Consider the following 23,484-nt stretch of genomic DNA (forward strand, 5'->3'; position numbering starts at 1 on the left):
CCGGGGCAGCGGCTGTCCCGGGTCTGGGGTCAGGGGCCGGCAGCGATGGCGCCGGGAGCCGGGCGGGGGCTGGGACGGGGCCCTGCTGTCACCGCCGAGCCGCCGCGCTCCCGGTGCCGTTGGATCAGGACAAGGAGTACCCGGCGAGCCCCACCGCAAGGGCGGCACGGCTGGGTGTGTCCCCCCGGTGCCCGAGCTGCCCTGCCCCGCCCGCCCGGCAGTGACGCGATGGTCTCGCAGGGAGGAGCCTCCGCCCTCCGCTCCCGCCATCATCAAACTTTCCGCTGGCCCCGGCCGCCGCCGCCTCTTCCCCGACACATGGCATCGCCACCCCGGCGCTGAGCCCCGCCAGCACCCTCGGGAGGGGAACATCACCGCGGGGAGAGGGGACAGCAGGACCGGCACCGCGGGCAGAGGGGACAGCGCGGCCGTCACCGCGCCAGCACCGCTGTCAGCGGCACCCAGCGCGGGGCTCGGGAGGACGGGGCAGAGCGGCGAGGGGCGGCCGGAGGCAGCGGAGCCGGTGCCCATGTGCCCGCGGTCGCGGCGAGGCGATGAAGCCGCGATGAGCACGGCGACCGAGGGGACCCTGCGGCCCTGGAAGCCCGACCCGGGGCAGGCGGACGGAGGGCGGCCGCCGGGGCCGGCGCTGCCGCTGACCCTCAGCGTGCTGGCCTGGCTGGGCACCGGCACCACCATGGCCGGCCTCAACAAGTGGATCTTCGCGGCGCACGGGTTCCGCTACCCGCTGCTGCTCTCGGCGCTGCACATGCTGTCCGGAGTGGCCGTGGGCTACCCGCTGGGCTGGGCACGGGCACCGGGCCCCCGGCCCCGCGCCAGGATCTACCTGCTCAGCCTCACCTTCTGCACCAGCGTGGCCCTGGGCAACCTGGGCCTGAGCTACGTGCAGCTGGACGTGGCCCAGGCCGTGGCCACCACCACGCCGCTGGTGACGCTGGTGCTGGGGGTGCTGGGGGGCCGGCGGCCGAGCCCGCTGCAGTTCTGGGCCATGGGGCCGGTGTGTGCCGGGGCCGCCTGCAGCATCGCCGGCGGGCTCTGCTTCTCCCAGCCCGGCTGCGGCTTCCTCCTGGCCGCCACCGTGCTCCGCGCCCTCAAGTCCATCCAGCAGAGTAAGTGCCACCTGTCCCTGCCCCGTCCTGCATGTCCACCTTCCCCTCCCTGGCCGTGGCTCCTGGGGCGCAGGGGTGCTGGTGTCACCCTCGTGCTGGGGGTTCTCCCTGCTTGTCCTGCCACCCACTGCCCACCCTGGTGTCACCCCAGCGCCACCCCGTCCCCACCCAGTGCCACCCTGGTGCTGGTGACATTCCCTGCCCACCCTGGCCTCAGTGGCCACTCCATTGTCACCCCAACCCTGGTGGCACTCTGGCTTCCAGTTTCACCCCAGCCCCAGTGCCACCTGCTGTCCCTGTTGGCCCGGGTGCCAGCCTCGTATCACTCCGGCTCCAGTGCCACCCCTTGCGCACTCTGTCCCTGGTGCCACCCCAGAGCCACCTTTGCCTCTCTCAGGGCTGTGTTGTGCTCGCGGCCCTGAGGTGACGTTACTTCAGTTTGTCAGTGGTGACACCATTGGTGTCATGCAGCGTCTCAGGGCCGTGGAGGGTGGCAGTGCCTTAGTCTGGCTCATGGTCACCCAGCCTGTCCTGTCCCCAGGGGCTCCTTGCCAGCGCTGTGGGCTGCTGGATCCCCTGTGAGTGCCCTCTTCCCAAGAACTCTGGTGGCCACGGTGCCATCCGGGCCATGGTGTCCTTGGCAAATGGCAGCGAGGAGCCAGCCGGAATGTTTTTGGCTGGGAAGGGAGTGTTTCCTCCGGAGCCTGTGACTCAGGGCACTGCAGGGATGGGCTCTGGCATGAGGCTCTGTGCCTGCCCCGAGGTCCTCATGGCTCTACTGGTGTGGTGTGACCCCCCAAGGGACACTACTGGTCATTGTGCCACTGTCCTGTCACCTTTTCACCCTGCGTGAGACATGGACAGTTGCCATGGGGAGGATAGGACCATGTCTCTGTGTGGCAGCCAGCCCTGCTGTGCCTGCTGTCCCCAGTGTCCTCGGATGATCTGGAGGAGGGGACATGGGGACAAATGGGCTGGGAAAAACAGGCTGGGAAAGCTGCCCTGTCCAACCCTCCCTGTGGCACCCTCAGCCCCAAACCCAGACACCCTTGAGACTGGGCACCCTCTGAACCAGGGCATCCCCAGAGTGGGACACTTCGTGGACCAGGGCACCCGTAAACCAAGGAATCCCAGAAACAAAGGACTCCTGAACTCCTAAACAGAGACACGTCCAAACCAAGGAACCCCCAAACTGGGACTCCCCAAACCAGGACACCCTCAGCCCATGGAAGGAACTGCCCCCCCAGTAATTCTCTCCTTCCCAGTGACATTTGGGATTTCTTTGCTGCTTGGACCCGTGTTGGTGGGTGCTGGGTGTCCCTGTGGTGGGTCGGTGTCCCCATGGGATGTCCTACTGACTGTCCCCTGTCCCCCCAGGTGTGCTGCTGCAGGAGGACCGTCTGGATGCACTGTCCCTGCTCGGCCTGACGTCCCTGCCCAGCTTCGTGCTGCTATTTGGGGCAGCCGTGGCGCTGGAGCTGGGCCCCTCGTGGCAGGGCATCCTTCGCCCCGACGCCGCGCTCTGGGGCTGTGTGCTGCTCAGCTGCCTCGGCTCCGTCCTTTACAACCTGGCCACCTCCTGCCTCCTGTCCCTCACCTCCGCCCTCACGCTGCACCTCCTGGGCAGCCTCACCGTGGTGGGCAACCTGCTGCTGTCGCGGTTGCTGTTCGGCACGCGGCTGGGCGCGCTGGGCTACGCCGGCGTGGCGCTGACGCTGGCCGGGATGGTGCTGTACCACCAGCCGCGGCTCCTGGCCGCCTGCTGGGGCCTGCGGGGGCTGCGGCGGCACCCGCGCCACGAGTAGGGACCCGCGGGGTGTGGGGGCCAGGAGGGCTCTGGGGGAGTGCTGTGCACGTGTGTGCAGTGTGTGTGACTCTGTGCACGTGTGTGCAGTGTGTGTGACTCTGTGCACGTGTGTGCCGGTGTGTGTGACTCTGCACATGCTGTGCATGTGTGTGCCAGTGTGACTGTGCACGTGTGTGCCGGTGTGCATGGCTCTGTGTGCACACAGCTGCTGAGGTGTACAGTACTGTGCACACGTGTGTCAGTGTGCACGGCTGTGTGCACATGTGTTTTCTGGTTTACCTAGATTTGAGTGCACACGTTCTGCTTTGCACAGCTTTGTGCACATGGATGTGCTGGTGTGTACACGTGTGTTGTGTGCACAACTGTGTGCATGTGTGTGCTGCTCTGTATGACACTGCACATGCCAGTGTGCACAGCTCTGTACATGTGTGTTAAATTGCACAGGTTCTGCAGGTTTGAGTGGGTCTGTGCACAGCTCTATGCTTGTGGGTGTGCACAGGCTCTGCAGGTGTGAGTGTGGCTGTGTGGTGCACACGTGTGTTGATGTGTGTGACACTGCACACATGTTGGTGTGCACAGCTCTGTATGTGTGTGTGTTGGCATGCAGATGTGTGTTAATGTGCACATGTTGGTGTGCACAGGCTCTGCGTGTGTGCAGGCAGGTCTCGTGCTTGTGGGCACATGTGCATTGGTACAGACTGTACATATGTGAGTGCCTGTGTGTGGCATACGTGTGCTGGTATGCACGGGTTGGGTGTGCCAGTGCCCTCCATGTGTGCACAGCTCTGTGTGTGTGCAAGTGTGTGTTGCTGGAAGGTACTGCTGTGCACAGGAGCTCTGTGCAGGTGAGCAGGTACTTGTGTGTGTGCGCTGGCTCTGCACATGTTTCCCTGTGTGCACACACAGGCTGGGCACGCCCAGGGACATGGCTCTGGATGGCTCTGCATACATGACTGCATGCATGCATCCAGCTGCTGTCCCACCTGGGAGAACAGAAGAGTGTGTGTGTGTGTGTGTGTGTGTGTGTGTGTTTGGGACTACTGAGCTCTGCTGGCTGGAGTGGCCCCTGGCTCTGTACACTCGGTTCTTGTGGCCAAACAGGACACCCAGGACAGAGTGGGTGCGTGTCCCCTCTCCTGTCCCCATCCCCACTGTGTTGTGACAATCCCACAGGGCTGCCAGTGGTGCTGCCAGTGTCATCTTTGTCCCACTGTGCCCTTCCAGCACCCGCAGTTCCGGCCCTGTCCTCATCCCTCCCAGCTCGCTGCAGACTGGCATCCGTGGCAGAGATGGCGAGAGACCGGCCGAGGGCACGGCAGCAGCCTGGACCAAATGCCATCACTCCAGGATGGTGCTGGGCTGTCACACGGGACGGTGCTGGGCTGTGACACAGCACATGCTCACCATGGCAAAGGGACAACCCTGTGTGTGTGCCCTGGCACCGCTGCTGGCATCCGTGGTGGCTGTTGCCACATTTTGGTGTCTGCGCCGGGGCCGAAGGACCCAGCTCCGATTGCACTTGTCCCAAAATAAAGCTCTATTTTTGTTGTACTCCACCCTCGGCTCCCAGTGATCTCCCGGCCAGAAAGGAAGGAAGGGAGGAACACCCAGTGCAGGGATAGGAAACTGAGGCATGGAAATGCTTCAGGCTGTTCCAGCTCCTGGGGAAGCCGTTTCCAGCATCTCCAGCTCCAAGAGGGACAGCTGTGGTTTGGCAGCCCCAGGGCTGGCACTGGGACACGCCACAGGACACGGGAGGGATGTGGTGGCATGGGGAGGAGTCACTGACCACAAGTGTCTGGAGAGGGGCTGGGAGCTTCACCCTGCCCTGGGGTGGCATGACGCTGGAGCATCCTGTCCCCTGAGTCATGGAATCATGGAATAGCTTGAGTTGGAAGGGACCCACAAGGATCATCGAGTCCAGCTCCTGGCCTTGAACAGGACAGCCCCAAAAATCACACCATGCCCTGCCCTTCTCCAGCCCAGTGACTCACTCCAACACAAGCACAGCCCACTTCCCCTGGAAACTCCTCACTGGTTCCCGCCCTCTTTCCCAAACAGCAGTTTTTTTCCATTATCAGGGCAGTGAGTTTTGAGGTCACTTCCAGCAGCACCTGAGGAACAGCTCCTTCCCAGCACACAGGGAAGGGCAGCTCTCCGGGGTGTACCCAGAGTGTCCCTGCCACTGCCACCTTTGCAAGGTGCCGAAGTGGTGCCAATCCCGAAAAGGACACAAAGGGCCCCCAGTAATCAGCCAGTGGCCCCCCACTCTGGCCAGGAGCCTGTTTGTTTTCTGGACTAACATTCCAGAGGCTTTTCCATAGCAGGGAGTGTTAGAAGCCCTTTTGGTTTTCCAGGAGGAGTGGCACCTGTAAAACCAGCCACTATGGTATTCACTGCTGGCTCGGGAGCCCTTCCCGATGGAATCCCTGCCTGTCCCAGCCCCCTGACACATTTGGTGGCACTGGGGTCTGCCCCGATCCTGGCTCCATCCACAGCTTTGCCTTTTCCACCTTGATTCAGTGCCTTGTGGTGCTCCCGATGCCCTGCAACTCCAGGGAGCATGGCCAGTTGTGGCTGCGTGTCCCTGTGCAGTGGTGGTAGGAGCTGGGCTGGTCACAGGGGTCCTGAGGGCAGCATTCCTGCTGGGATTGGGGGTTGTGGTGCCCATGGAGTGCCTGGCAGTGGCTGGGTGTGGTGACCCTCTCTCTGGGTATTCCAGGCTGTGATCTCAGCCTAGTGTTATCCCTCTGCTCCGGCCCCAGGAAGGATTGGGTTTTCCACCACACAGTGACAGCTGCCCTTGTGCTGAGTCCAGTGCTGCTCTGGCCAAACAGGATGAAGGAAAGGCATCCCAGCCCTGGGGTTTTTTGGCAGGGGAACAGATGGGTCATCTTGCTGGAGACCAGCCCCTGGCATGGGGCAGGACCAGCCTAGCTGGAGCAGGGAATGACGAGCACAGCCCTCACATGGCTGTGAGGAGGGGTCACAGCTCTGAGGGATGGGTGGCATCCCCACATGCTTGGATGTGCTGGCTGACAAAGAATCGTGGAACCATAGAATCACAAGATGGTTTGGGTAGGAAGGGAACTTAAAGGTCATCTTATCTCACTCCCTGCCATGGCAGGGACATCTTCCACTATCCCAGGCTGCCCCAAGCCCCATCCATCCTGGCCTTGGACACTTCCAGGCATCCAGGGGCAGCCACAGCTTCTCTGGGCACCTTGTGCCAGGGCCTCCCCACCCTCCCAGGGAACAATTTCTTCCCAAAATCCCATCTATCCCTGCCCCCTGGCAGTGGGAAGTCATTCCCCCTTCTCCTGTCCCTCCAGGTCCTTGTCCCAAGTCCTCTCCATCAAGGAGCTCCAGATGAAGTGTGAAAGTCCAAGGTGGGAGAAATCAATGTGTGTCCAATGGGGTGGTGTAGTTATGACATCTGGCCAGACAGTTTCTCCTGGATCTGCTGCTGCACCACTGCTGAACCCTTCCTTGGAAGTGGCGATGGAATGAACGTGCTGGGATGGCACTGGAGCAGGAGCAGCATGTGCCCACACAGGGGAGAGGAAATCCAGGGTGGATTTACTGTGTGCCTGGGAGCACAGGGTGGAAATTATCTCTGGTTCAGGACAGGGATTAACTGCTGCCCTGGGGCCTGTTGGGAGCTCATTGCACTGGCACAGCCGGATTTGGGATCTGCAGCGGGAGGCAGCAGGGACAAACACTTGCTAAGCTGGGGAGCCTGAGCCAGGGAATGATATCCTTCCGGCTGTGCTCTTAAACCTACCATATCACAGTCCTCAAATAGTGTCAGGGACTGTCCTGCCTATGGAGCTGGGATTATGGCAAAGCCTTTTTTAGGATGGATGTAGGAAGATTGCATTTTTCCTGGTAGGACAACCTGGCCCAGGAACAGAGATCTCAGAATGCTTGAAACTGGAGGCCAGGAGAGGGACAGGATGACCCCTCAGACTCCCTTCCAGCCCCACAGTCTCTGCTCCAGCACCCAAAAATCCTCTCTAGGCTTTGTCCTTAACCGTTTGGTGACTTCACTGGTGGCTTCACTGGTGGCTCTCTCTGTCACAGGCTCAACAGTGCCTTCTGCTGAGCAGGCTGTTGGCTGAGTAGCTGAGTTTCTAAAATACGAAATCACAGGAGCTTGAAGACATTTTCAAAGTCATAGAGAATCATTGAATGATTAAGGTTGGAAAAGCTCTCTAAGATCACTGAGTCCAACCATTCTTCTAGCCCAGCCGAGGTCAGCCCTAACCCATGTCCCCAAGTGCCACATAAACCCGTTTTCTGAACATTTACAGGGATGGGGATTTCACCACAGCCCTGGGCAGCCTGTTCCAATGCCTCACCACCCTTTCATGAAAAATTTTTCCCTAATATCCAACCTAAACCTCCCCTGGAACAACTTGAGGCCATCTCCCTTGTCCTGTCTCTTGTTCCCTGGGAGAAGAGCCTGACCCCCACCTGGCTCCAACCCCTCACATCTGTTGGGGCTGTGGCACCCCACCAAGGAATGGGGCTCTTCACGAGCAGCAAGCAGCTTGCCGAAACTGTAAAATCATGGAATAGTGTATGTTGGAAGGAACCTTAAATTTCATCTTGCTCCAATGCCCTGTCATGGGCAGGGACAATAACCATGGATCTCCCAAAGGAGGCCAAAGCATCTCCTCAAAAAGAGTTATGGCAATCAGGTGGGGAAAGAGTAAGGGTAAGGGTCTTTCTTTGGATCTTTCCCAACCAGAGATGCTGGAGCCTGTGCTCTCCCTTCCCTCTCTGGAAGGCAGCAGATGACAGAACTTTGAGTTGCTGTCTCAAAACCCAAAGCTGTATTCCAGTTAGGAAAAACAAGTGCTGGTGGCATTCCAAGTCTCCTGACTCACAGCAAGTTGCTGTCCTGCCTCAGCAGCACAGTTTGTGCTGGAATAAAACAACACTCCCTGAGCACGTGGTGGTCTCGGAATCTCTGTCAAGACCCTGGTACAAATGAGATGTGAAAACTTTATTTATAGCACAATTCACTACTTGCTGGGGTATCTCAAATCCTCTGTACTTTCAGCAACACAGACTTCATGTTCCAGCTCCTCAGATGTGAGTTTATTTTCAGTGCTCCAGCATGGATCTGGAAGAACTGCTGCTGGCTTTCCCTGGATTTCTTGCCAAGAGGTCACAACGGCTCATTTGTACTCAGAGCAGCAGTGTTACTCCTACTTCATTTCCATAAACATGGGGTACCATCCTGGCCGGGGAGCTGAGCATCCGGAGCTGCTGATGCTGAACTTTTGTATTGGTTTGAAAACAAACCAGTGGGAGATCACAAGTCAAGATTGAAATTAAGAAGAAGTGAAATAATACAAGGAAGAGCACTGACAAAGTCAGATACAACCTAACACCCTGTCAGGGTGGTAGTAGCAGTCCAACTGAAGTAGTCCAGTTGAAGCGGTGATCCTGTGAAGGTCTAGTCTCCAGCTGAAGATCCAGTGGTAGCTCTGGTCCTCTGGGAACCCAGTAGACAGGGCTAGCTCAGGCAGTTCCAGGGCCAGGTTATACCCAGGTGGGAACACCTGGCTCCTCCCTCCTGGGCAGAGCATCCTACAATGGGATGAGATAAGTCCATGAGTCACACGGTGGGTCCCTGATGGCCCATTGCCTGTCATCTTGGGTGGGTCATTAGCAGGTGATAACAGCTAACGGCCCACAGCTGGTGGTAATAGAATACTTAAATACATCTATATTGCAACTTAGGACAACTTTGTACTGGCCTGACCCTGCTGCCAGGAGCTGTTGTTGGGCTCCCTGATGGGATGGCAGGATTTGACCATGGAGAAAGCCAACCATGCCCTGGGCAGATGCCCCTGCATGGGCAGCAGGGGAGGGGAGGATTCTGCCCCTCTGCCCTGCTCAGGTGAGATCCAACCTGCAGAGCTGCCTCCAGCCCTGGGGCCAACAGCACAGGAAGGATGTGGAGCTGCTGGAGAGAGTCCAGAGGAAGCACCAAGATGATCAGAGGGCTGGAGCAGCTCTGCTGTGAGGAAAGGCTGAGAGAATTGGGATGGTTCAGCCTGGAGAAGAAAAGGCTTTGGGGTGGCCTACTTACAGCCTTCCAGTACCTGAAGGCAGCCAACAAGAAAGATGGAGAGGGAGTTTGGACAAAGGCCTGGAGGGAGAGGACAAGGAGGGATGGCTACAAACTGAAGGAGAGTAGCTTTAGATTAGATATTTTGAAGAAATCCTTCTCTGTGAGGGTGGTGAGGTCCTGGCACAGGTTGCCCAGAGAAGCCATGGCTGCCCCGTGCCTAGAAGTGTCCAAGGCCAGGCTGGACATGGCTTGGAGCAACCTGGGATTGTGGAAGATGTCCCTGCCCATGGCAGGGGGTGGAACAAGATGAGCTTTAAAGTCCCATCCAACCCAAACCATTCCATGATTCCATGATTCCGTGATTCTGTGATTCTATGATTATGTGATTCTGTTCCTGTTGGGGACATGGAGGCTCTCCATGAGGGCAAGCAGACAGTGGGGACTGACTCACCCCTGTGTATCCCCATGCTGAGGATCCCAGCTGTCATTGAGCCCAGCAGCTGGAGATACAGGCAGTGGGGGTGTCCATCATGGGGACACACAGGTGCTCCATGTCAGGACAGAGCATTGTCACTACTCCAGGCAGACACCGAGGACGGAGCTGGTGCAGTGGGTGAAGGGCAGGAGAAGCTGTTGGGACCACTGTGTCACTGAGGTAGAGTTTGGACTTCTGACAGGCTGCGTGTCAAGGTCACCATGACGACAACTGACCACCAACAGCAGAGACAGGGGGCCATGGAGGAGCAGTGCCAAACATGGCCTCGTGTCACTGTCTTCCCAGCACCCCAGAGCCGGCAGATCAGCTGGCCCCGGTGTGGGGCTGGGGAACTGTCACATTGGGTTTGGGGACCCTCACACTGGGCTGGGGGACCCTCTAACTGGGCTGGGGGTCCCTCATGCTTCAGGAGCAGATCGGTGGGCCTCTGACATGAAGCCCTTTCTCACCCAGAGCAGCCCTGCAGACTGGGACCTTGACTTGGACTACCCCCCGCCCAGCTCCAGTGGCCACAACCGTGCCCATGCGCTGCTACTCCTGGAGGAGAAGGTGAGGTCTCCTCCCCACCAGGATGAGGTTCATGGACCCCTCTGGCACAATGAGGCCTCTAGGTCTTCTGCCTGCTGGATCAGGAGGGGGTGCCAAGGCTCCTGCTAATGGTTGGATTTGGGCCACCTTTGACATGAGTGGTTGTGCCTCCATCCTAACCTCTGGACACAGCTGTCATATCCTATCTCCAAGTCACCTGTGGTTTGGAATAAGCTACTGGCATCTTTGGCCATGGACTTAACCTGGACTCAGATGTTGTTCCAATAATACCCTGGAAGAGAGTAAGTTTAAATTGGATATTGGGAAGAGATTTTTCCCTGGGAGGGTGGTGAGGCCCTGGCACAGGTTACCCAGAGAAGCTGTGGCTGCTCCTGGATCCGTGGAAGTGTTCCAGGCTAGGTTGGATGGGGCTTGGAGCAACTTGGTCTGGTGGAATGTGTCCCTGTGGACTGAAGCAAGATGATCTTTAAGGTCCCTTCCAGCCCAAACCATTCCATGATCCTGTGATTATGTAATTATGCACATTGGAGCTTTTGCTTGGAGGTCACCTTGGCCGTAGTGAGGGATGTGGTGGGATGTGTCTCTTCCTGAAGACAAGCACCACTTTGGAATTCTTTATTTCATGGTAGGAGAGTGGCAATAAGGTCTTATGTTTGCTCTCACAAAGGTAAAAAGTTTTGACAAGGCCAAAAAGAAGACTAGACGTCGCCACAGACAGTTGCAGCAGCAGTTTTTGCAAGAACAGGAGAGAAAGATGGAGTTGAGGAAGAAGAAAGCCGAACAGTTTAAAAAATCCCTGGAAGTGTTCGATCGCAGGAGTGGGAAGGTGCCAGATCCCACCTCCCGTTTGCCTGGGGATGAAGCGAAGCCCTCGCAAGACGCAGAAGCTGCCGACAAAAAAGCAACCAAAAGACGCGTCTAGAGAGCTCCTCCTGCAGGCTGTGCCCCGGCTCTGGCCACGGCTTCCAGCACACGGAAACTTAAGGAAGTCAAAGCTCCTTTTACAGCAATAAACCAGCACAATCCCTCCCGCTCTCCGGTGTCGCTGCCCTCTTAAAACGGTGCGAATGGGGTGGTTGGAGAGCCTTGGACTGGGAAAGAGCAGTGAGGCAGCTGCAGGAGTGAAACACCTTTTCAAGGGATTGCTTTCCTGTGAGGGAGAGGGAAAGTGATGTGAAAGGGATAGAGTTTTTCCTTGGGGTGGCTGGGAACTGAACAGGTTCCCCAGGGAATGGTCACAGCCCCAAGGCTGCCAGAGCTCCAGGAGCATTTGGAAAATGCTCTCAGGCACAGGCTGGGATTGTTGGGGTGTCTGCAAGACTCATGGGTCCCTTCTAACTCAGGATATTCCATGACTCCGTGTCCTCATTTTCCAGCCACCACTGCAGTGTTAGATTTCATAACATAAACCTTTTCTGCTTAAAAAAGCTGCTCATTTTTTATGCTTCGCAGTGACCTCCCAGGAATAATTGGACCTTAGAAGATTGCTGTCAAGTCCTCAATCAAGTGTTTCCATCACTGCATTGAAAAATGCTCAGTACCTTCAAGCTGTGCCCCTCAGCTGGGATTTCCAAAGAGAATTCTCAAAACTGATGGGAAAGGCATAGCTGAGACACCAGGACAGCACAGGCAAGTCACCCCAGTGCTCAAAAATCAGGAGCCATCAGGTGTTGGCAATAAATTCTCCATTTACTGCAAAACTATTTTTTTAAAGAAGCATAAAACTTTTCCCTAACCCCTCCATAGACACGATTCAGGTGCTGCAAAGCTCTAGAAATACTGCATAGAAAATCAGGGTTTGGCTTCAAACCACAAATCTCTCAAGTCTTGCTTTCCCCAAGTATTTAAGGTTATTAAGTATTAAGAAACAACTTTCTTGTTGTCTTTCCTCCTCCCAGTTGTGATAAGTCTGCTCTGGACACTTTCCTCTCCATGGACACACCCTTCCTTCTTGACCTGTTTTTGCCTGCTGGGTTTCTCCAGGAAAATGGGAATTTGCTGTTCACCAAATGAACTGGATGATCTTTAAGGTCCCTTCCAACCCAAACCATTCCATGATTCACTGTGACAGCTGCTGGACAGGACAGACAGGGAACAACTCTGGTCATGCTGGCACCAGTGCCAGGCTGGTGTCCACCTATACCAGTTGGCTTGGTGACTGAAACACAAGAACAGATGTATTGAGATAAATAACAACAAAATGCCAAAAAGCAAATAATGCCAGAAGTTTTCAGAGAGCAGCCTGGAGGTTGTCACCCAGAAGTGACCTGTGCTGGCCACTCCTGGGGTTTTCCTTGTGGGAAGATGCTGGGGGAAAAGGACTGGTTTAAAACCAAGCAGGACCCACCCTGCACACCAGGAGGGTCCCCAAGTGGTTCTTGGCACACAGCAGCCAGAGGAGGGGGGGATGTGTCCCGCTCCTTGCAGTGGAAGCAGAGGGGCTGCAGGGCTCTAACAGAGCTCCTCTGTGTGGAGGTTACAGACCTCAGCCCCTGAGCCCCTCCCTATCCTCCCCGTGCTGGGAGAAGCCTGTCACCAGTTTCTCCAGTCCCCCAGCTCAGAGCTATCTTCGATCCCAGTGTTCCCATGGCAGAGTCAGCCCTGACAAGCAGCAGCATGCCTGGGATGAAGAGCCCTGGACCTGGGGTGATGCCTGTCCTCCTTCACCTTCTCCTTGCCACCTCCCCAGCCCATGGCCTTGAAGCCCCTGGAGCTGCTGGAGCTGGACTGTTCCCCAGGACAGGCTGTGGGTGCTGGCACACCCTGGATCTGGCTCTGCAGGGGCTGGCTGTCAGTGCTGATTGAGTCCTGCTGAGTGATCCCACTTGGAAGAGCCGGCAAGCAGCTGGCTTTTGCCTGGGAGAGGGAGGTTTTGACTTGCTGCTCACAGAATCACCACAAGTGTCACATGCACTGTTAAATCCCTTCATGGGATGGGGACTCCACCACCACCCTGAGTAGCCTATGCCAGTGTCTGACTACCACTCAGTGAAGAAATGTTCCCAATACCCTAAAACTCTCCTGGCACAGCTTGAGGCTGTTCCCTCTCCTCCTGTCCCTATTCCCTGGGAGCACAGCCTGACTCCCCCCTGGCTGTCTCTTCCTGTCAGGAGATGTGCAGAGCCACAAGGTCCCCCTGAGCCTTCTTTTCTCCAGGCTGAGCTCCTTTCCCAGCTCCCTGAGCCTCTCCTGCAGCTCCATCCCCTTTCCCAGCTCCTTGTCCTTCTCTGGACATGCTCCAGTCCCTCAATGTCTTTCATGTCAAAAAGGGCCCAGAACTGGACGCAGGATTTGAGGTTTGGCCTCAGCAGACAGAGTCTGATCAAACTCACACAGTCTGGTCCCAGTGCCCTGACAGCCCCAGGGACATTTTCCAGGGCCACAGCTGTGTCCCTCTGCACTCCTGCTCCTGCCATCCAGCTCCAGCCTGGTGCTCTCAGAGCCATCCCAGCACCTCCAGCTCTCCCATCTTCCATCTGTTGGGTCTTTTTGCTCAGAGCTTACACCAACCCCACTACACTCATCCCTTCAGCAAACTCTGTACTGCAGGGTTTGCAGTACACGCCTGGTTTCTCTGTGCCCTGCCTGGGCCCTTCTGACAGGCTCTGGGGGCGAGGGAAGTGCAAACTCCTTCCCACCTGTTCAGGATACGGATGCCGTCATCCCACTGACAGCATGACATGGGAATGAGGGAATAGCAGCCAAAGCTGCAGGCAGAATGTGGTCAGGGATCAGTTGGGCCTGTGGATTCCTCCAGGGCTTGGTGTGGTGCCAGAGCTCCATGTTCCCAGCAGAGCACAATGCAAGGTTGCAGCCAAAGGACAGTGGCAAGAGGGGACTGTCCCTGCAGTGACAGCTTGGGGTGCTGTTGCCTGCAGCAAGGCTTCATTGTGTGCTTCCGCTCTTTCACCATCATTCCACAATCAGTTTAAATCATCCCCCTTCTTGATGTCCCTTCCCAGGTCCCATGCATGGGTGGGTGGCAACAGCAACAAGGAAATTATCTGGGCAAACCAGGTTGGGTTGGATCATGGTTTTCCAAGTGGATTGGCCAGCTGGCTCCCACACTCTGAGCACTGCTTCCCTTTGCTGCAGAGGAGTGGGATTCAGCACCTGGAGAAGGGTTTGGGTGGTGGATTAAGCCAGCTGGGGCCAGGGAAGTCTCTGGTATTCAGCTATCTGTCACAACTTCCACTGTTGGAACACAGCTGGACTCAAACTATGGGGGACAGAGTGCCCAGGCTGTACCAGCACCCAGGGGCTCCCAGCTCTCCCTTCCCTGCTTGGACATACCTCACTCCACTCCCCTGTCCACATGCTTTGGATTCTTGGGCACCTCTGGCTCAGGCAGTGATGCAGTCTGGTGGGTTTTGGTGTGGGGAGTTGTTTGAGGATGGATCTGAGGTATTTCTACATCCTGGATGAGGTGGGATTGACGCAGGTTCAGTGATGTTTCATCCAGCTCCCAAATTGACCTGGTTTTCTTCCTGGCTGAAGAGCTGCTGCTGGCCCGGAGCGGTGTGTGGAACTGCAGGACGAGTCGGGGCTGCTCTGGACATGTGTCATCACCCCCATCTCCTCCTGGAAGATGGGAATGTCTGTAATTACCCACATCCAGGAGGGAGCAGCAGTGATCCACAGTCTTCCCAGCTTTAGAGGAGGTTTAGATGCAACCCATGGCTCCACCCTTTCCCTCCTCTCTCCCTAGATGTCCTAAGGACTTGCTGTCCCTCTGAGCAGGCTGTGCACACCAGGACACAGGGGACTTTAGTGACACTCTCTGGGCAGTTGATCCTATCTCCAGGTCATGGCTGTCAGCAAGTCCAAGTCTCCATTTCTTGGAGAGCAGTGGTTGATTTCAAACGAAGCAATCAGGACACTCCTAAGCTTTGAAAAGAAAGATACATTCTTTTCATGACTGATTTAATTGCCAAAATATCTGCAGGGCATGTGGCAGCCTGTCAGGGAGGTCAGGGCAAGAAGGCCAAGTGTCCCTCATCCATCCTCACCAGTGCCAGCCAGGCAAAAAGCCCAGCCCTGGAGGTCTCACTACATCTCCCACCAGCAGCCCCTCATTTGCCTTGTGTAGGGAAGCAGTTGAAAATGTGTGAGCAATGGGCACGGGCCCCAGCACTGCAGATTTATTCATGGACTTGGGACACTCCCTGCACAGAAATAAAGATGCTGCTCAGGCCAGGAAAGGCTGGGACCCGAGACAAGGCTGCCCGTGACGGTATGGCCACCCCAGCACTGCCCTGTGCCAGCTCCTGCTAGGGACAGAGGTGGCATCACTGGGAACATGGGCTGGCATTCAGTATTTTGCCATGTTTCCTGCTGGAAAACAAATCCTCCTCTCCCGCGGGCATCCATGTCACCGCCCGGGCAGAGGGTGAGGGCACGGCTGCAGTGCAGTGCTCAAGGGCAATCTTGTTCTTCACAGATGTCATTAACTCGCAGGTAACCAATTAACTCCGCCAGTACAACACGAGCATCTTCATCAGCTGAGGTTCATTATCACTTTTATGGCCCTGTAAAACCAGCCACGTTAACAGTGCAGCTTAGGGGAACTCTTGTATTCTGATTTATCAAAACAGTTCCTTCGGGGCTCCTGGACACCCACTGGACTGACCCACGCCTGGCAGACGTGATCTCGGGGGTATAAAGTTTATATTTCGGATTATCTGTCGTGCTCTCAGGAATACAGGGCTAGGCAGCCCGGAGAGAACGAGACACGTCCTGTCCCCCGCCCTTTGCCCTCACAGCCCCCGCGGCCGCCATGATGAGCCCCAACCGCTGCCACTGGCCGCCGCGCGACTCCTCATTGGCCAGTGGCGCTGCCAATCAGGCGATGGGCGCCGCTGGGGGTGGGGCCGGCACGGGGCGGGGCGAGCGCCGCTGGCCCTAAACCGCCGGGAAAGGCCCCGCCCCTCGCACCGCCTGGCAACGGGAGGCGCTGGCGGCGGGATCGGGATCGGAGCTGAGTGCGCTGCAGGGACTGGAGGCCGCCTGGGGCGGGAATCCCCCAGTAACCGACTGCTGAGACACCCCGTCCCACCCCCGGGATGCCCCACGGCCGCTGGTCCTACGACCCCCCCGGATCCTCCCGAGCTGCCCGCCCCTCAGCCGCGGGTCCTCCCCACCAGGAATCACCCCTCAGCCGGGGGTGCCTTGGTCCTCCTGCTGTCCCAGACCCACACCGAGGGGACCCTTCACTCCCTGTGCTCCCCCTCGCCCCCTCCAGCTGCCCTCTGTCCCTCCCATTGCCCCTGTCCCTGCTAGCCCTTCCAGATCCCCTCTCCCTGTCCCACTCCATCCCTCTGGCAGTACTAGGCCTGGAAGAGTAGAGGTTTCCCATTGAAGTTTTTCACTGGGAACCCTGCCCTTCTCTCCGAGGTGGCCCCAGGGCCCTCCAAGCTCCTCTCCACACAATTCTGGGGACTGGAGCGCTGCAGTTTGTGCTGCTCTGCCTCAGCTGCTACTCAGAAGCTGTTAGGAGCTTTCTCTTCATCGCCTTTCAAAGCCAGGAATCCATCACCCACTTCCCATGGGTGTTTGACAGCTGCTCTGGGTCACAGCAGCTCTAATCCTTGACCCCATGTCCTGATCCTGTGCTCAGACCCAGGGAAAACACCAGGGTAGTCTGGAACTCTCATATTTTCCCAAATTACATAGTTTCTCTTCTGCTGTCACCATGTTTTCCTTTTAGAGAGAAAATCCAAGAAGGAAGATGATGTGACAGCAGCAGCACAGGGACCTCAATTTTCTTCCAGACCCTCATCTTGTGTAAGAGCTGCTATGTCCTTTCTAGACCTTAAATTACTCAGCCCACAGGTGTTTAACTGAATCCATGGCAACAGGGGATCCAGCTGCATTCCAAACATCCTTGTAAAGCAGAGAACCTTCGTGAAGGGCATGGCAACTCCGAGGAAGGCAGGGATCCCATTAAGTGTCATGAAGCTGTTAGATCCACGCCAGTTAAAGCCTGATAGCACGGAGACAGAGAGAATCCTAAATGTCTTCAATGAGACCATTGTCAAGCTAGAGATCACCAGGTTGATCCCACGGATTACTGATTCCCTGGAGAGGTATGGTATGATGCTGGGACCTGAGATCACAAGCAGCCTTTTGGAACATCGAAAGCTTTCAATGGAAATCCAGTGCACGCCTGCCAGCCCTCGAGATGTGGACAGCAGGAGAGCTGTGGAACAACGCCTGAAATGTTCCCTGAGAAACATCCTGAGGCTCTTCATGGCCAACCCTTTGCTTTATCATGGACTGAAATATGAAGTTCAGGTGAGAGAGTCACCAGCTGATGTGTTTATCAAAGCCTTTATGGAGTTCCGGGATTTCATGCTCGAGAGGCTCCTGACCAGTCCTGATGAAGAGAAGGAAAAGGCTCAATTCATGGAAGAAATCTCCCTCCGGGTTGACAAAAACATGGAAAAGATCTCAGCTCTACAGGCAGAGCTGACAGGAATCATCCAGACTCGAGATGAGGAGGTATGATCTTGGGGAAATGTGTTTCCCAGCAAAGTGTTACTGGAGCAAAACTTTGGTAACTAAAACTAGTTATTGCAGTTCCTAAAGAGCGAGTTCCAGAAATCATCCCAAAAGCAGATCCTAAACTTAAAGATACTATTTTTATTGTAAAATATAATGAAAAATGCTTATTGCATGGGTTTTTTTTTTTTTAAACTCAAATTTGGCATGTTTTGAACCTGTTGTCACCAGCCAACTTAAACAACATAAGTCCCTGAGCACCAGAGGACAGGCACAAACTGCTTTGGTGGTATCCTGGCAGGGTGACAGTGCCAGCTGCTTCATTCGTTGCTGCTGAAACAATGAAAAGTCATTACAGGGAGAGATTGCTCTGATTAAGATCCATTTTTAATATCTGCTCTGTCTTCACTCTTGCTTAAAACCAACATTTCTGTGACTCCCGACTCTAACAGCTGCCTTGGAGCATTTGTGATTAATCAGTGATTATATGAATTACATGAATCTTTAATTTTATCTGCAGCTGAGGTGCAGATAATTGACTGGGCACTTCCCAGGCACTTTTCCAGCCTATGAGCTGTGCCAGCTGAGCCCAGAGCTTCTGACAACAATCCTTTGTTTTCTACCTGTGCTTCTCTTTTTCCTCCCTGCAAGAGGGGTTGGCTGAGAAGGTTTTGTCCTGTGCTCACTCCACTGGATGGTTCTGGCAGAGCCAAGTGCTTGCCTTCCCCTTTCCCTCTGCTCCTTGGAGTTCTGGGAATTGAGACACTTGAGATTTTCATGTGCAATTTGGCAGCTTGTCCAGGACATGGTGAATAAATCTGTTCCACTGATCCCAGCTGGGGATTTCCTCACTGAGCTCTGTCCCCCCAGACAGTCACTTGGAGCCTGATCCAGCCCTCGAGGGAGCCACGGGGCTGCTCCAGGGAATTTGGTTTGGCTGCTCCTCAGGTGGCAGTGCCAGTGGAGCTCAGGGTGGTTTGCTCACTCTGTGCCTTTATTACCAGGTTCCCAGAGGAGCCAGGGGAAGGTTTCTAAAGCTCCTTTGTAAATCTAACCCCTCCGCTGGCAGTGGGCGGTCCTTGGTGCTACCTGAGCAGGCACCTGACAGTCCCTTCTTGGATCTTCTCCACCTTTGCAACGTTCCTTCTTCTCCTGTCCACCTTATGCCTCAGTGGCATTTCCCAGTGGTATTCCTCTTGTTTTTTGGTCTAGGTTAACAGGAAGGACAAAATGATCGAAAACCTCAAAACCAGCATGGAGGATCTGGCCAAGGACTTTAAGGTTGAGATCCAGCAGATCACGAGGGAAGGGGAAAAGCAGCAAAAAGAGGATCTGGAAGCCTCCCAGGTCACACGTGCCAGGCTGGAGCAGGACATCCTGCGCCTGAGAGCACAGTTCAGTGCACTGGTGCTGGAGCATCGAACCTCAGAGCTGGTTCTCAGGAAGGTAAAGGGGAGGAGAGCTCTGGGACAGGAAGTTTAAGCCTGTTTGCAGAGCTGTTAGCTCTGGCTGCTGCCTGCTGCAAGGAGTTCCTTGGTCCCTGCTCGTTCCTGGCAGGTTGCACATGGTGTTTGTCAGAGCACACCCGCCCTGTCCTCATGCTCTGCTGATTCCAGTGGAAAGCAGCCCTGCAGCGACAGCAGGGATGGAGCCTGTCACAGGTCCTGCTCCTGCTGGCTGCCTCGGCTCTGGGAACACCTTCACACTGTGCCATGACACTGGGCAGAGCTCAGGGCAGCAAGGCTAGAGCAGGACACGTGTGGGATAGTGAGAAAGCAGGGATCTGCTATAGGGGGAGCAGAGCAAACACAATAATGGCTTGGTAGAAAGGCGTCTTGTAGGGCTGATTTAGTGTAGGGCTGATGCTGAGGGCTCAGCAGTTCCTGCTCTGCCCAACACTTGGCAGAAGAGACAAGCCAAGGAGTCAGGTTGGGCTAAATGAGGGGGAAATGTGATTTCATAGATTCATCCCAGAATAGTTTGGGTGAGAAGGGACCATAAAGCTCATCCCATTTCACCCTCCTTCCTTGGACAGGGACATCTTCCACTATCCCAGGCTGCTCCAAGCCCCATCCAACCTGGCCTGGAACACTTCCAGGGATCCAGGGGCAGCCACAGCTTCTCTGGGCACCCTGTGCCAGGGCCTGCCCATCCTCCTAGGGAGCAATTCCTTCCCAATATCCCATCTCTCCCTGCCCTCTGGCAGGGGAAAGCCATTCCACCTTGTCCTGTCCCTCCATCCCTTGTCCTAAGTTCTTCTCCAGCTCTCCTGGAGCCCCTTTAGGCTCTGGAAGGGCTCTGAGGTCTCCCTGGAGCTTTCTCCAGGTGAACACCCCCAGCTCTCCCAGCCTGGCTCCAGAGCAGAGGGGCTCCAGCCTTTGGAGAATCTCCATGGCCTCTTCTGGACTCTCTCCAGCAGTTCCATGTCCTTCCTGTGCTGTTGGCCCCCGTGCTGGAGGCAGCTCTGCAGGGTCTCACCTGAGCAGGGCAGAGGGACAGAATCCTCCTCTTCCCTGCTGCCCACGCAGGAGGATCAGCCCAGGGCTCAGAGGGTTTCAGGGCTGGGGCATTGCCAGCCCTCACCCACCAGCCCCAAAGTCCTTGTCCCCATTCCACCCTGAGCAGATACAGGAGGAGGAGCGGGAGCAGCAGCCACGCTCAGGCCCCTATAGCAACAGCTCTGCCCTCAGCAGAACGCACTGATGACAGAATCTAGAACTGGAAAAAGAACATTTTCATTCTCATTCTGTTCATCCTGGGTATTCTCTCCAAACCAGCACAGCCTCCCATGGGCAGGAAGCCTACATGCTGATGGGGCATCTGTCACTCTTGCATTAGGTGGTGCAGCATGAAGGGCTGAGCACTGACAAAGCATCAAACCCAAGTTAGAGCTGCAGTACAACCCCCAAAATCTTTGGCAGAGTGGCTGTGTCAGGCAGTTCCTGCTGCAGTTCCTGCCACAGCAGGGCTGCTTGTGGAGAGCTCAGCTCATTCCAGCACTCAGGCAGATGCATTTACTGACCACAGAGGCCTCCTTTCCTCAGCAAGTACAAGTTGTACTTGTGGTCTAAATAGCTCAGGTGTGACCTCGTGATGGCCTGGGAGCCCTTGGGACATCCTGGGACAGTGCCACACAGGAAATGGAGCAGGAATGATTCTACAGAGCACAGATCCAGAGCTGGAGGTAAACTGCCCCAGGCTGTACAGTAGTACAGCCCCTGCTAAACTGTTTTACAGCCAGAAATTTCTCTTTATTTTACAAGACACCATCTTCTGAGTACTTTCTGTCCCACGTTCATGTTTTGCAGTTCTATCTTGCTTCACTTTCAGGCTGGTTGCCCCAGTTTGTTGATGACTTGCCACATTCCATCAGACATGTTCATTTCCTCCTGCAGAAAGCAACTTCCAGGTGCTGTTCAGCCCCCCAGCTCCATGCTGTAAACCAAATAAAGCCCTTTGGGAATGTCCCAGGAGAATCCTCAAACCAGGGCAAACCACAAATGTGTCAGCTGAGGGAAGCTTGTCATAGGGAGGAGGTGTAATACTCAGATATAATAACGCTGGGGCTCAAAGCTTCCCTGTTTTCTCACTCAGGATACTTCTTACCAGGCCTCAGGTGTCTGAAAGGGTCTGATCTTATTTTGTGTTGCAGGAGAAATGCAAAGCAGAGAGGGAAATTGAGGAATGGGTCCAGAAATATGACACAGACATGGCAGCAAGACAGGTATTGGCTTTAAGTGCTTTGCTCTGCCATGAGGTAATTTGCTCACGTAGATTCCTGTCCAGAGGGAGATGTGGCTCTTAACCAGGAGGCCATGGAAATGAGAGGCAGTTCTGCATCCAGCTGAACTACAGGAGAGGGATCTTTGTCCTGCCTGTTGTCCAGGAGTTCTCTGCTGCTTTGGCTTTAGGAAAAGTTATATCCACTGCTAAATCCCACAGTTTTTGGGGGCAAATGGGTCACCATGTTCTGTCAGGCATGTCCACCTGATGCCAGCAAACAGGTTTTTCAGTTTTGCTCCAATCCTCAATCCTTGTGGCCCTGCCTGGTGCCCAAGTCCTGCCTCTGTTCCTGCTGGATCCTTGAAGGATGTGCTGGGTGTTAAGGAACTCAACAGCCTACACCCAGCTGAGCCATAACAGGCTGAGGGTCACATCAGCACCCCCAAAACTTGCTCCTGGGAAGGCCCTGGTGGCTTTCCTGTTCTTGCAGTATTTGTGGGGTTGGATAAAAGTTCCTGGATTCCTAACACAGGAAAAGGTGGGGAGGGGCCTGAAAGCTACTGGTAATTGTAAGGAATGAACCTCCTGTTAGATATTTAATAATGGGATTATTTTGGTTTCCTGTCTGTGGGGAGGCAGGAACCCCATTTTTGGGGCAGAATTTGTCAAGGCAGACCCACCCCCACACTGCTGGTTCCCCATATCTTCCATTGTGGGAGCATTTTTTAGAGGAGCATTAAAGGACCCAGCATCTCATGAAAATCCCTGTGTACTGGGCACATGCCTTCCTTTTGAATCCCTTTGGAAAAGCTCCAACTAGGTGTGCTTCCATGGCTTTGGGATGGGTCTCAGGACCCTCACCTGGGGATGTGGGGAGGAGCTGCTGACCTGCTGCCCCTGATCCCTGCTGTCCTGCCAGGCCACGTACGATGAGATCGAGGCTGTCTACAATGAGGAGAAGGCCCAGCTGTCCCTGCTGATGGAGAAACATGCTCTGCTGTTCTTCGAGAATACCGAGATTGAGGAGGAGCGCAGGATACTGAAGGAGAGGGAGGAGGAGGCTGCGCGGATTTTGGCCAACAGGAACCGTGCTGCCACCTGCATCCAGGCTACCTGGAGAGGCTACTTGGTGAGGTCCCTCTACAAGGATCAACTGAAGAAGATCAGGGCCAAGAGCAGGCGCAGGCGCAAGGAATAAAGCCCCAAATCCCTTTTCTCTCCCTGGCAAAGCTGCTGGGTCTGAGCTCTTCCAAATAAAAGCATTAAATTGTTAAGGTTAGAAAATACTTTAAAGAACATCAAGTCAAGCCAGTACCACCCTGTTCACCATTAACTCATGTCCTCAAGTGCCACATGGATGTTTTATGAACACTTCTGGGGATGGTGACTCTACCATTTCCCTTGGCACTCTGTCCCAGGGCTTTAGAATGCTTTCTGTGAAAGTTTTCCTAATATTTAATATCAGCCTCCCCTGGCACAACTTGAGGCCATTTTCCCTCATCCTGTTGAGTCCTGCCTGTGTGGATTTGACAGCCCACTCCTGACTTGCAGCCTGCCTTCCCAGGAGAGAGCAGTGGCACTGGTGAGGCCCCTCTCTCCTCAGATATGGCCAGAGAACGTGTGTTCCCTTCTTGGCAGCCACAAGAGATACTGGGATACATGAGACTTTGAGAAGTTGGTACCCATGTGGATAGCTTGGGGTGTAGTTACAGTAAGGACACTCCCTGTCCAGGGAGACTTCAGTTCCCAAACACCAACAGCCCAAGAGCTCCTGCCAAAACACAAGACTGAATAAGAGAAGGCTCCAGGGAGGCCTTGGAGCCCCTTCTGGTGCCCAAAGGGGCTCCAGGAGAGTGGGAGGGGTACTTGGGACAATGGATGGAATGACTGGGCAAGGCAGAATGTCTTCCCACTGCCAGAGGGCAGGGATAGATGGGATATTGGGAAGAAATTGTTCCCCCTGTGAGGGTGGGGAGGCCCTGGCACAGGGTGCCCAGAGAAGCTGTGGCTGCCCCTGGATCCCTGGAAGTGTCCAAGGCCAGGCTGGACACTGGGGCTTGGAGTAACCTGAGATAGTGGAAGGTGTCCCTGCCATGGCAGGGGTGGCACTGGATGGGCTTTATGGTTCCTTCCAACCCAAACCATTCCATGGCTCTCTGAAAAGCAGCCTTTGGAGTCCAAAGCACTCTCA

General features: G+C 55.5%; 3 protein-coding genes and 1 long non-coding RNA gene across 7 annotated transcripts; 3 read left to right on the forward strand and 1 right to left on the reverse strand.

The window, feature by feature from the left end:
- Nucleotides 1-81: 81 nt before the first annotated feature.
- SLC35E4 (solute carrier family 35 member E4) lies at nucleotides 82-4,493 on the forward strand. Its single transcript, XM_085076268.1, has 2 exons — nucleotides 82-1,130; nucleotides 2,508-4,493. The coding sequence occupies exons 1-2, from the start codon at nucleotides 530-532 to the stop codon at nucleotides 2,933-2,935; spliced, it is 1,029 nt and encodes a 342-aa protein (XP_084932394.1). The 5' UTR covers nucleotides 82-529; the 3' UTR covers nucleotides 2,936-4,493.
- Nucleotides 4,494-8,694: 4,201 nt separating this feature from the next.
- Nucleotides 8,695-9,708, reverse strand: LOC146430486 (uncharacterized). The gene is made up of 3 exons (XR_014855375.1): nucleotides 9,477-9,708; nucleotides 8,864-8,984; nucleotides 8,695-8,742 (listed from the first exon to the last, which is right to left on the reverse strand). It is a non-coding gene; the product is annotated as an uncharacterized LOC146430486 (long non-coding RNA).
- Nucleotides 9,689-11,103, forward strand: LOC146430487 (uncharacterized). Of its 2 annotated transcripts, none has more exons than XM_085076269.1 (3): nucleotides 9,689-9,837; nucleotides 9,980-10,070; nucleotides 10,738-11,103. In XM_085076269.1, the coding sequence occupies exons 1-3, from the start codon at nucleotides 9,722-9,724 to the stop codon at nucleotides 10,990-10,992; spliced, it is 462 nt and encodes a 153-aa protein (XP_084932395.1). In that variant the 5' UTR covers nucleotides 9,689-9,721; the 3' UTR covers nucleotides 10,993-11,103. The 2 variants fall into 2 exon arrangements, with proteins under 2 accessions (XP_084932395.1, XP_084932396.1); XM_085076270.1 differs by having other exon boundaries at nucleotides 9,697-9,837; nucleotides 9,975-10,070.
- Nucleotides 11,104-16,030: 4,927 nt separating this feature from the next.
- DRC10 (dynein regulatory complex subunit 10) lies at nucleotides 16,031-22,522 on the forward strand. Of its 3 annotated transcripts, XM_085076284.1 has the most exons (6): nucleotides 16,040-16,095; nucleotides 16,777-16,853; nucleotides 16,928-17,570; nucleotides 18,783-19,016; nucleotides 21,223-21,294; nucleotides 22,213-22,522. In XM_085076284.1, the coding sequence occupies exons 3-6, from the start codon at nucleotides 16,983-16,985 to the stop codon at nucleotides 22,489-22,491; spliced, it is 1,173 nt and encodes a 390-aa protein (XP_084932410.1). In that variant the 5' UTR covers nucleotides 16,040-16,095; nucleotides 16,777-16,853; nucleotides 16,928-16,982; the 3' UTR covers nucleotides 22,492-22,522. The 3 variants fall into 3 exon arrangements, with proteins under 3 accessions (XP_084932408.1, XP_084932409.1, XP_084932410.1); XM_085076282.1 differs by having other exon boundaries at nucleotides 16,031-16,095; nucleotides 16,777-17,570; XM_085076283.1 differs by having other exon boundaries at nucleotides 16,031-16,051; nucleotides 16,777-17,570.
- Nucleotides 22,523-23,484: the final 962 nt, after the last annotated feature.

The sequence above is a fragment of the Lichenostomus cassidix genome, chromosome 15, assembly GCF_008360975.1.
Source record: "Lichenostomus cassidix isolate B80296 chromosome 15, HeHo_3.0, whole genome shotgun sequence".
In the NCBI taxonomy this organism is placed as follows: domain Eukaryota; kingdom Metazoa; phylum Chordata; class Aves; order Passeriformes; family Meliphagidae; genus Lichenostomus; species Lichenostomus cassidix.